The 12,905-nt window shown below is 41.6% G+C and overlaps 1 protein-coding gene across 1 annotated transcript in view; it reads right to left on the reverse strand.

Moving 5' to 3' along the window:
- Positions 1 to 261: 261 nt before the first annotated feature.
- Positions 262 to 12,905, reverse strand: part of MFSD6 (major facilitator superfamily domain containing 6) — a 61,881-nt gene continuing 49,237 nt past the window's right edge. The window contains exons 3-6 of the mRNA XM_068967863.1: positions 6,807 to 6,968; positions 5,884 to 5,982; positions 4,232 to 4,512; positions 262 to 2,329 (exon numbers count right to left, since the gene is read on the reverse strand). Coding sequence (XP_068823964.1) covers positions 2,126 to 2,329; positions 4,232 to 4,512; positions 5,884 to 5,982; positions 6,807 to 6,968 — 746 coding nt within the window. The 3' untranslated portion in view covers positions 262 to 2,125. The remainder of the gene's footprint in view (positions 2,330 to 4,231; positions 4,513 to 5,883; positions 5,983 to 6,806; positions 6,969 to 12,905) is intronic.

The following is a 12,905-nucleotide window of genomic DNA, read 5'->3' on the forward strand; positions in this document are numbered from 1 at the left end:
CCCTAGGTATTTCCAGGGGTCCTTAAAAGGGATATAAAATTATAAAATCAAAATTTAATTTGCACTCTATTTTTAATGGCACTTTAAGGACAGAAGTCACAAAGTCTACAAACCCATGAAGGTGTCTGTTCTGAAAGGTTGGAAATTACTGCATTGTTGAGTCAGCTGTCACAGTAACTGTCTCATAATAAAGGCCTGTAGAATTTGATCTCATTCATTACGGAGCAAGGGACTTTTATTTGTTTGGTCACATCATTATCATTTAGGAAGTATTTAAAAATGGTATTTAGTTTTATTTGAACATGTCAACTGTGCATTTCCAAAACAGCAGGCTTTTCAGAGGAATAAATCAGAACTGTAAACACAAGACACAGAAGTTTTTTGACTTCCTACAGTCAGTTTCACAAATCCACATACTGTATATTCATAGGTGAGGTTCAGCCTGTCACCCATCTATTTCTATAATTACATAAGCATAATAAATACATCTGATTTTTAAAGGTCACTTAAAATGAGTTATGATAATTTACAGTACAGTACATTTCAGTCAAGTGCAAAAATAACTATTTGCTTAATTCTTTTCCTTCCCATTTTATTTTTAGGCTGTGTTCTGTGGTGAAGCTAGATATCCAAGTGTAGAGTTCCTTCTCCCAGATGCTGCTGTGGGCAGAAGTGTGGTGTCGTGGGGAAGCCCTTACTTTACAGTTGGTCCTGCCTAATCAGGGTCAGAGAGTAAGGTGAGTTTTTCATTTTTAACTCTGTTCTTTTCTCTCCTCTCCTCTGTGCTCATCCACAGTATTGTACACACTGTATAACTGCCCTTCCTTCAGCTAAAGCAGCGTTCCCTTGCCCACAGCCCTCCCCCAAGGCTTCCTGTAACCTCAGCGTTCACTTTGAGCAGCAAGCTTGATGCAGGAGTCACCTGGCCACTGTCCTGACTGCAGCTGTAGTATTTACAGTAGTGTGTTCATACCTGAACTGTCCAGTGTCTGACTGTGTCTTCACGGGAAAGAATAGACTGATACTTGTGTCTTAAGTCATTGGAAAGTGTACTTATTTCTGTCTTTCCCACTCCTGGCTTCCTGTTCACCACCATTTTTTTTCCCCTCACCAAAAAACAAAACAAAAACTGACCCATTATGTAATTTTAAAAAATTGTATCCCTCCCCCAGGCACTTAAATTTCATATGGTTATTTGTAAGTAGTACTGCTTAATTAAAAGAAACCCTTAGGAATTCATTGATTTTGCGTTTGTTTTATTCCATCAGCTAATTAGAGCCCAAATCACTAGAAAGCTGTAAATAGTGATAGAGGCTATTTACAGTGTCAATATATTTAGTAAACCTTTGTCTATCAAGCCACAGCATACTGAGTTGGTTGGTTTATTTCAAATATTCCTCCCTCTGGTCTTAAAGGCCATTTAAAACAGAAGGCATTTTAAAGCTCAGCTTAGCTTGCAGTGGTCAGTAACAGCTTTTGCTGCTCCAAGAATTGACTATTTTCATTATATACCATACACATATAAAAATATATTTCCTAGAGATATCCCCAGTTTCTGACGAAACTTTTTCCTTTGTTTTTCTTTCTTATTAAACAAAAACATAGATGCTACCAACTTTTATCTGGTTACTTTTAAAATAAGTCTTATAATTTTTAAATGGTTCTTTTTAAAAGAAACAAAATTATAGATGTATTCTGTTTCCTCTCCGTTTGCATTAAGAACCAAATAATTAGAATAAATAATCAGAAGAGGGAACTTATATCAGCATTCACCTTGAAACACTTTCTTCCCCTCCACCCATTCAGTGTAACTGCTGGTTCCAACTCTTACTGCCCTGGCAGAGAAGTCCTGTGGTCCTTAACCTACAAACCCAAGAACCGAAAGCCCTCACTGAACTCCATTCTCCTCCTGTGACTCCAGTGGGGCTGTGGGAGGTGGCCTGTCCTGCCAATATGTACTGTAGCTCCTTTGTGTGTGGGTGTCTCCTTGGCGATGAGTTCAGGTGTTAGAAGCGTGTGTGGTGCTGTGCCCCTCAAGTGAGGCGTGTCCTGGGTTCAGGCGCCTCTCCCTCTGTCCTGGCAGAGGAGCCCAGCTCCATGCAGGGTGTGAGGTGAGCGGGACGCCTCAGTGTCCCCCAGCGGCAGGTGGAGCCTGGTGGTCCTCACTGTCCTCTGTGCGCGGGTCCACACTGGGGTGAGCAGGGCTGCTCTGCGTCTGAGATGCGGCTGCTGGAGGGGATGGCTGGCTTCTAGGTGGGTCAGGGGGAGCCTCACATGGTCCAGGCTGGGCTCCACCAGCCGCAGAATGTTTCTGACTCTCACTGGTCCCCTGGAAGGTAAAGATAGGACGTGCCCCATGGTCAGTGCTAGCAAACTTTCTATATGCTTTCAAGTGAGATAGAGGCAGCATGGGGAGAGCATCCTGAAGCAACCGCTTCAGGAAGCAAGTGATAGAGGAATAAGGGTGGAACAGCTTACCTTTCATCTCCTTTCCTATGTGCAACTGCCAAAGCCGCATGAAAAACATAAACACTGTAAGCAGATGTACCTTGTGGATAAAGGATACATTACTACCACAATGCCTGCTACTCCTAGGAAAACAGTCCGCATCAGCAGATGTTTCCTGCGCTCCCACTGGCCACTGTGGCAAGTCGCTGGGTGAGCAGCATGGAATGGAAACTCATGCTGTTTGCTGAGGCCAGAGCCTTCAAGGCTGGAAGGCACCTTGTCTAACAGGGAGTGAGGAAGGCATTCTCGGCCTTGGAGAAGGGACCAGGAAAAGAAAGGTCCTGAAATGAAGAATCCTGATGTGTATTTAACTAAACAAGTAAGACAGAACATCCATGTAAAAAAAACAGTAAACGAGCCCCTATGTGACCAGCTGGTTTGAGGGAGTACCTGTCACTCCAGAACATCACCTATACCATGTCTGTAAAATACCACATTCCTGGTTTCTGAAAATCAGAAAATATGTTTTTGTTTTTCTTTAATGGATTCCTCTCTGAACTAATACCCATCACTTCAAAAAGTTTTGTTTCTGTAATTGATTCTAAAATGTGAAAGAAAAAATTGTATGATGACTTCTTTATAAGAATAAGTTATACCAGCTAGTTTTAATTAACCTTAACATACCAGAAAAAAATGTTTAATGATGCTTAAGCCTCATAGGCTTCTGTGAAAATGAGGATAAGTGTCCCAAGTATGAAAACACTGCCATTTGGGCAGAAGACCTCATTTTTCCTCCTGCTTCACCTCCTTCATACGCTCCTCCCACCCTCTTGTCCCTCTTGACTTGTGAGCAGAGGATTTGCATGAGTTTATTATCTTGATAGACCAATAAGATCATACATGGACTAGACGTTACCAGCAAAGAATCAGATTTGGTTTAAGCTATAGAAATATTATGTTAGTTTACAAAATTATGATAAATTAATTAATGTATTTCAAGTTAAACAAATTATCAAATTACTTTTTAAGTCTTTCTCCTTTATTTTTTTTCCTCCTATGTCCTCTGAAACTGCTCTAGATAAAAAACTGGTGATTCATCCCATGAAAGAGAATGATTTGATTAAAAAAACACAGGGACGTTAAACGCATTACTTTGGCTAAACTGTTCATAGAAGTCACACTTAATCATTTTCCAAAAATATTAATATAGCTTCAGTGACAATTACCTACAATGTTTTATCCATGAGATTCGACTCTACTCAGGAGAGACCACAACTCTAAGGGTAAGAAAAACCACACTTTTTATCTTTCAGGTGAGCCCACCAGCAAATCCACACTCCACTCAGTTGGGTATCCTATAAGACCCCTACAGTGGCTCAGAGTACTAACTAATTCATCAGATATTTACTGACATACTACTATATAGAAAGTCCCCACTAGAAGTTTTAAATTAGAGATTAATATATATAATCCACCAAGGCAAGAACCATATATCCACACAGTAACTAGTGTCCATCAACACAGACATTTTAAAGAAATATAGAAAATCAGAATGAATTTCTTTCAAGAAGTACTGTCTTGTCTGTGAGGCCTTTCTGAACTGTGTAAGGCAGAATTTTCCCTCTATGAAACCTTGTATACACCTCTGTAACACAGTTGTCACAAAAGTACTGAAATTACCTGTCTGCATGTTTATTTCCCCGTCAGACCTCCCAGAAGTTTCGCTGAGCGAATATCTGAAAAAACCAGGCCTATGTAAGGGGGCGCAGCAGAGGACCTTTACCTGTAGAGGCTGTATCTCAGAAGCACGGTTGTCCCTTGTGAGCTGCATCATCTCTTTAATCTGGTAGAGTGCGTAGGCAAAGGTCACCCAGGGAGAGGAACTGACCCCCCAGGCTGGCTTGTTCACATCCTCCTGTTCTTCCTGGTGCTTGGTTTTCTTGGGTGGAAGTCTGGGCTCAGTGCGTGGCATAACATCTTCTGTCTGTTGCTGGACCAGGTCGATGGTTGCTATGGGAACAGGGCTAGAGGGAACGGGAATCCTTTCTGCCAACATCGTCTTGTCTGGAGAGAAAATCATGTTTAAATCATTTGTCAGTTTTCAGTGTATTTAAACAGATGCATGTAAGTATATATAAATAGTGAAAAATAGACAGACAACCTCGATCATCCCATGCCAGTGTGCTTGGGAACGGCAGCAGGTGGCAGTGTAGGGAGGGTGGCTTTCCCACCTGGTGGCGATTACTGAGCAAATGAATGTGATGTCTGCCTTCCAGGTCTCCTTCCAGAGCCTAACAGACACGAACCTATTTATGAAATGTATTGTTTGTGTATCAGTATGTCGTATTTGTGGGGCATAGGTTATAGCTTCGGTATAACCACTTACAGTACTGAAATTGTAAAGAGAAGCATCGAAACAGGAAACTCACATGACAGATGCTTTTATTAGGCTTTTACTGAAGGCATGGACCAAGCTATGTAAGAGAGATGATCTGGTTAGGATTATGGAAGAACAAGAGTGAGGAAAGTCAGTATTGGTCTTTCTTTCTGAATAACTTGTTGGAATTAAAATCTGTCGTTGGGGTTTCTGTAACAAGTTAGTGTTTCTCTTAATAGAAGCACTTTGAGTACTTGAGGCAAATGCTCGTCAAAGGACAAGACACTGTAGAAGATGAGCCTGTTCCAGGACTCAAAAGCTGAGAAAGAATATTTGTTTTAATGGTTGGCCTTCTTCATTCAAAAAAAGAAAATTAAAAAGTTGATTGCCCAAATAAGTTGAAAACTTGTTTTCATCCACGTATTATATTGGATATAACCTTCTTGCTGTATAATAATTTTAATGAAGTCCATACCTAATCTGCCTGCAATGCAGGAGACCTGGGTTCAGTCCCTGGGTTGGGAAGATCCCCTGGAGAAGGGAATGGCAATCCCCTCCAGTATTCTTGCCTGGAGAATCCCATGGACCGAGGAGCCTGGTGGGCCACAGTCCATGGGGTCGCAAAGACTCATACACGACTGAGCAGCTACGACTTTCACTCTCATGCCTGATTAAGGGAAAACTTCAAATTAACGCTTAGGCTTTTTTTTTCAGATGAAGGTAAGGCACAGAGATGAATGTCACTTCCTGTCCCTAATAGTAAAATTACTGTATAGTCCTTTATGTATTTAAAATTTAAATCTCTTTAGAATACCAGAGAAATTTAAAACCAATACTTCCCCAGAAACTTAACAAAAGGAAGAAAACCACAAGCTATTTAAAAAACCAGTATTCTTTTCAACACAGCAAGTGGCATCTCTCCAGCCATGGTGCACATGAGCTCAGAGCCATGCGGGTCTGTGGCACACTGTTAGCACCTCTGGGTTTCTCAGGGGTATGTGCAGAACTCCCCTTGGCTTCAGCCTTTAGAACCATTAAGGGTCAATGCACATGTTTACCTTCTTCCTCATCTGGTACCGCCAGCCACTGGATCAGGGCAAAGAGCAGGAGGATCACCAGGCAGGCCATGCCGATTCCTCGGAAGGTTGCAGCAGCCCCTGTGAAAACAAGTGACGCTCCAGAGAGTAGCTCCTGGAAAGGCGGGTAGCCCTCACCCAGGCCTGTCCATGTTCCAAAGCTGAGAAAGGCAGCAGGGCAGAGAACGGCAAGTGGCCGTTAGCTTCGTACCGAAGGAGAGACACAGGTCTGGGTAGTTGTCAACAGACCCAAGAGCTGGTATTGGATATCTGTCATTGATCAGATTTTCAAACTGCATTTATAAAATAAAAGACTGTCTCTGAGTGCCTTTTTAAAATGCAGTGGGCTCTCTTCTTCATAAGGGCCATCTACCTATTAAACAGTCCTATTAATCTGTAGTTAAAACAGCCAAGCTCAATAGGTGCTATAAATTCAGACATCTGTGAGCCCACTGAGTAGTGAAGATCCTGGAGCAGAATAATCCCACCTCCACCTCGGCCCCCTGTATTTCCGGTAACGGGGAACCGTTGGAGCAAACAGACAGTTACCACAGATGCGGGGACGTCACCAAAGCCAGATGGAAAAACAGTGATGAATTATCTTTTCTCCAGCATTTTCATCAACAGGTTTAGGGCACTTCAAACCAAAAGCACGCGGGATTATTCCTTTGTTTGGCTCCTCTGAGGTATCTGTGTGGCACGCGGTTAACTGTCTGTCTGCTCTAATCATCTTAACTACCGAAGCACACTGCACTGCAGTTCTGACTACTGTGAAAGCTAGAAAAAGAATGTGAAAACGAGAGTCTGGCAATCTTCAGTAGTAATCTGAGTGTTTATGGAGGTGTTGCTGAAAACCTGTAAGGTTTCATCAAAGAAGAAAGGGAAAGAAGGCAAGCCATTCTTACCAAAAAAGTTGACTAACACGCCTCCGATCATGGCACCACAGCCTCTCCCCAAACCCAGATGAAGGCCTTGCAGGATGCCCTGGGCAGACGTCCTCAGCTCAGGGGGAACCGCGGCGCTGAGATAAGAGATGCAGGCCGCCCAGATGGCCGCGTGTGTCACTCCTGGGGAGAGAGGGGAGCAGGCGGGACGGCTGGTCAGCACTCCTCAGGCTACTCTATTTTGGAATGTGAGTTACTAATGAGGAACATACATGTGTACACATACATAGATATATACACATCTAACAAAGATGTTTACTTTTTTGTGGTAAAATACACGTAACAAAATTTGTCATTTAACCATTTTTAAGTGTATGGTTCACTGGTTTTAAGTACAGTTCCAGTTTTGTGCACTCATCACCACCATCCATCTCCAGAATTTATTTTCAGCCCAAACTGAAATTCTGCACCCGTTAAACAATACCATCTCCAGGCCTTGAGAACCACCATGTACTCTCTCTCTCTGTGAGTGTGGACTGCTTGGGTACCTCATACAGGTGGGCTCATACGGGGTTGGTTCTTTGGTGTCTAGCTTCTTTCACTTAGCATACAGTCTTCAGAGTTCGTCCATGTTACATATGCCAGAATTTCCTTCCTTTTTACGGCTCATGGATATGTAGCCTTGTAACACTCTGTTTATCCATTCATCTCTTGATGGATATTTGGGTTTCCACCTTCTGGCTGTTGCGAATGCTGCTGCTGTGAACACTGATGTGCAAGTGTCTGAGTCCCTGTGTCAGTTCTTCGGGGTATATGCCTTAAAGTGGAATTACTAGGTTACATGGTAATAATACATTTAACACTTTGAGGGTCTGTTTTCCACAGTAGCTGCACCATTTTACATTCCCACTAGAAATGCTCAAGGATTTCAGTTTTTCCATATTGTACCAGATGTTATTTTCTGTGTTTTTATAATAGCAATACTAATGGGTATCAGGGCTTCCCAGGTGGCGCTAGTGGTTAAAGAACCCCCCTACCAATGCAGGAGACATGAAGAGATGCAGGTTCCATCCCTGGATCGGGAAGAACCCCTGGAGGAGGGCACGGAAACCCACTCCAGTATTCTTGCCTGGGGATTCCCCAGGGACAGAGGAGCCTGGCAAGCTGTAGTCCGCATGGCTGCAGACTGTCAGACACAACTGAAGCGACGTAGCACAATGGGTGTGAAGTGGTATCGCACTGTGGTTTTGATTTGCATTCCCTAATAGTTGACTCATTGGAAAAGACCCTGATGCTGGGAGGGATTGGGGGCAGGAGGAGAAGGGGACGACAGAGGATGAGATGGCTGGATGGCATCACCGACTTGATGGACATGAGTCTGAGTGAACTCCAGGAGTTGGTGATGGACAGGGAGGTCTGGCGTGCTGTAATTCGTGGGTTGCAAAGAGTCAGACATGACTGAGCGACTGAACTGAACTGAATAGCTACTGATACTGAATGTTTTTCATTTATTAGCCATCTATAAATCTTCTTGGAGAAAATTTGTGCAAGTCTTTGCTCATTTTCAAATTGGGATGTTTGGGTTTCTTTGCTGTTGTGGTTGTTTTTAAATATATTTTGGATATTAAAACCTTTTTTGGGGTACCTGTTTTGACATTAAGAATAGATACATAGATCAATGGAACAGAATAGACCCCAGAAATAAACCCATGCATATATAGTCAATTAGTCTACAACAAAGGAGACCAGAATATACACTGGAGGAAAGGCAGTGTCTTCAGCATGTGGTGTTGGGGAACATGGACAGCTACATGTAAGTCAATGAGATTAGGGCACTCCCACACACCGTATACAAAACAAAATGGTTTGAAGACCTAAATGTAAGACATGGCACTATAAAATTCCTAGAGGAGAACATAGGTAAAAACATTCTCTGACATAAATTGTAGCAAAATTTTCTTAGATCAGTCTCCCAAAGCAAAAAAGAAAGAAAAGCAATAATAAACAAATGGGACTTGATATAACTTAAAAAGATTTTGCACAGAAATGAAACCATCAACAAAATAAAAAGACATCCTAAGGAATGGAAGAAAATACTTGGAAGTGATGCGGCCAACAAGGAGTTAATATCCAAAATCTCCAAACAGCTCATAAAACTCAATATTGTAAAAACAACACAGCCAAAGAATGGGCAGAAGTCTTAGACATTTTTCCAAAGAAGACAGCCAGATGACCAACATGCACATGAAAAGATGCTCATCATTGCTCATTCTTAGAGAAATGCAAGTCAAAACCACAGTAAGGTATCACCTCACACTATTCAAAATGATCATCATTTAAAAAGTCTGAAAATGCTGGAGAGGGTGTGGAGAAAAGAGAGCTCTCCTGCTCTTCGGTGGGAATGTAAGCTTGTGCAGCCACTATGGCAGAAGAGGTTCGGAGGCTCCTTAAAATACTGAAACAGAGCTAGCATGTGACCCAGTAATCCAACTCCTGGACAATTATCTGGAAAAGACACAAATTAAAACTAATTTGAAAAGATATGTGTACCCTAATGTTCACAGCAGCACCATTTACAACAGCAAGACAGAGCAGCAACCAAATGCCCGTCAGTGCATGACTGGCTCAAAAGATGTGGCGCACAGACACACAATGGGATATAACCCAGCCCCCAAATGAAGGATTTCCATTTACAGCAACAGCATGGACCTAGAAATAGTATAATGAAGTCAGATATAGCTGCTATACGATATCACTTATATGTGGGATGTAAAAAATAATACAAATGAATCTATGCAAACCAGAAACAGGCTCACAGACATAGAAAACAAACATATGAAAGAGGAGAGGGAGGGAGGGGGGTACAAATTAGGAGTATGGAATTAACAGATAAAACTACTGTACAAAAGATAAGCAATGAGGATTTACAGTATAACAGGAAATTCAGTATCTTGTAATAACTTAAAATATCTTTTAAAAAATCACTTTGCTGTACATCTGAAAATAATGCAGTATTGTAAATCAATTTTTAAAAAAGATTATTTCCAGTTTTTCCATTATATTAGCACTATGATTAACATTTTCAGAGAGATAGCTTTTATGTGTCTTATTTACATTAGCTATAATTCTATAAGTGGGGTTAATGACTTGAAGGATATAATCATTTTTTCGATTTTGCCTTTTAATATATAGTTTCAGTTTGTTTTCCAAAAGACTGCAGGGACTATTTACAATGCCTCATTACCAGTTTCATTATATTTTCACTATTGGTTGGCAGGAAGAGGAGGATAAAGATAACAGGATGGGAAAAAATTGATCATTAATGTACAGGAACTACACATTGTATGAATTTAAATCTTTATTAGAACACAGCTTTACATGTAACAGGAAGATATTGTCACAACAGGTTTTATAAACAGCTGCAAAGGATTAAGAAATCATCTGGTACTGCTTACATTAAGATGTGGACTTGCTCCTGAAAAATAATCTCACTTGGAGATAATATCATCAGAAAGTTTTAACCCATGTTTTGGAAAATTGAAAGCATTAAATTGAAAAATTAATATTCATTTAAGATTTAATCTGACAATCTGCTTCTGGCCAAACTGGAATAACAGGTACTGGATTTACTTCCTTCTTGAAACAACCAAAAACTGGACAAAATATATGGAACAATAGTTCCCAAGACACTGGATGTCAGCAATAAGGACAGTGATCTCTGAGAGACGGGAAGCAGTGCGGGGCCCAGCCCACTGGGTCAGAGTCTGACAGCTGCAAGGCACAGAGGGCACCAGCAAACTGAGGAGATGGGGCAGACGGGGCAGCTGGGACCCCAGGTCAGACAGCCAGAGAGGACAGAGCTCCACAGGAACTCCAGAGGCCCGCAGGTGGCTTCCCTCAAGTGTGCAGCAGAGCACTGATTAACAAGTGCGTGTGTCAGGAACCATCCAAAGCCAGGTAAAGAACTGCCCAAGTCAATACAAAAAACACTCCTCAGAACCCATCCAGGGCTGGGAATAGTACCTGTTTCTACCAGCCAAACTGGAAAAACTCATGACTCCTGGGATTGCTAGATTCAAAAGGGTCTTGTTTTAGGACAACCAGCAGGGACCTTCTGTATAGCACAGCAAGCTCTGCTTACTGTTACATGGCAGCGAGGATGGGAGGGGAGTTCGGGGAGAATGGGTACATGTTTGCATGTGGCTGAGTACCTTTGCTGTCCACCTGAAACTCTCACAATGTTGTTAATCAGCTGCACTCTAACACAAAATAAGTTTTTAAAAAAACACTGAGGATAAAAACAAACAAAAGGTCGTGTATTAGTACTATGAAAGAGTTAGCCCTAGTTTAAACGACGTTCTGGTCCCATCTAAGTAGTGTTTAAAAGCAAGACTCAAGAGGGTCATACTATTTCTAAGTTTAGTTATGTTCCAGAACAAAGCTCAAGAATATTTGTAGGAAAGCAAAAATATACAGCACCTAAACGTAAAATTCACAGTGTTGAGCATGTAATCAAATACATTGCTATTCAGTTGCTAAGCTGTGTAGGCCTCTGTGACACCCCATGGACTGCAGCACACCAAGCTCCTCTGTCCCTCACTATCTCCCAGAGTTGGCTCAAATTCAGGTCCATTGAGTCGATAATGCTGTCTCACCATTTCATCCTTTGCTGCCCCCTTCTCCTTTTGCCTTCAATCCTTCACAGCATCAGGGTGTTTTCCACTGAGTCAGCTCTTTGCATCAAGTGGCCAAAGTATTGCAGCTTCTGTTTCCGCATCAGTCCTTCCAATGAATATTCAGGGTTGATTTTCTTTAGGATGGACTGGTTGGATCTCCTTGCTGTCCGAGGGACTCTCAAGAGTCTTCTCCAGCACCACAGTTCAAAAGCATCAATTCTTCGGTGCTCAGCTTTCTTTATAGTCAAACTCTCACATCCATACATGACTACTGGAAAAACCATAGCTTTGCCTAGACTCTCAGAGTCTTCTCCAGCACAATTTGAAAGGATCAGTTCTTTGGTGCTCAGCCTTCTTTATGGTCCAGCTCACATCTGTACATGACTACTGGAAAAACCAAAGCTGTGACTATATGGACCTTTGTCGGCAAAGTGATGTCTCTGCTTTTTAATATGCTGTCTAGCTTTCCTTCCAAGGAGCAACGTCTTTTAATTTCATGGCTGCAGTCACCATCTTCAGTGATTTTGGAGCCCACGAAAACAAAATCTGTTACTGCTTCCACTTTTCCCCCTGATATTTGCCATGAAGTGATGGGACCAGATACCATGATCTTAGTTTTCTGAATGTTCAATTTTAGGCCAGCTTTTTCACTCTCCTCTTTCACCTTCATCAAGAAGTTCTTTAGTTCCTCTTCATTTTCTGCCATTATAGTGATATCATCTGCATATCTGAGACTTTTGATATTTCTCCCAGCAATCGATTCCAGCTTGTGATTCATTCAGCCCAGAATTTCACATGTTGTACCATTCATATAAGGTAAATAAGCAGGGTGACAATATACAGCCTTGTCATACTGCTTTCACAATTTTGAACCAGTGAGTTGTTCCATGTCTGGTTCTATTAGGTTGGTGCAAAAGTAACTGCAGTTTTGCACTGTAGAACTTTACCATTTGATATCAGAATACATTCTTAAATATATGTGGTTATGTTACACATCATTTTAATGGGCATTTCTCGCTTCATTTTTTGCTAATGACATTATTTGCTGTTCATAGTTATCTTAGGGAAATGATGTTAGACAAAAAGCAAATTTGATCAGTTTTCTTATTCAAGTTCAAAATGAGTCATAAAATAGCAGAGACACTCACATCACCAACGCATTTGGCCCAGGAACTACTAACAAACATACAGGGCCGTGGCAGTTCAAGAAGTTTTTCAAAGGAGACAGAAGCCCTGAAGATGAGGAGTGCAGTGGCCCGCCAGCGGCAGCTGACAACCAAGAACCATCATCGAAGCTGTGAAAGAACTCAATGGTGACCGTTCTATGGTCATTTAGTATTGAAGCAAATTGGAAAGGTGAAAAAGCTCCGTAAGTGGTTGCCTCACGAGGTAACCAAAAGGTTTTAGAAATCATTCTGAAGTGTCTTTTTGTATTCTACAAAAC

The sequence above is a fragment of the Capricornis sumatraensis genome, chromosome 3, assembly GCF_032405125.1.
Source record: "Capricornis sumatraensis isolate serow.1 chromosome 3, serow.2, whole genome shotgun sequence".
Lineage (NCBI taxonomy): Eukaryota > Metazoa > Chordata > Mammalia > Artiodactyla > Bovidae > Capricornis > Capricornis sumatraensis.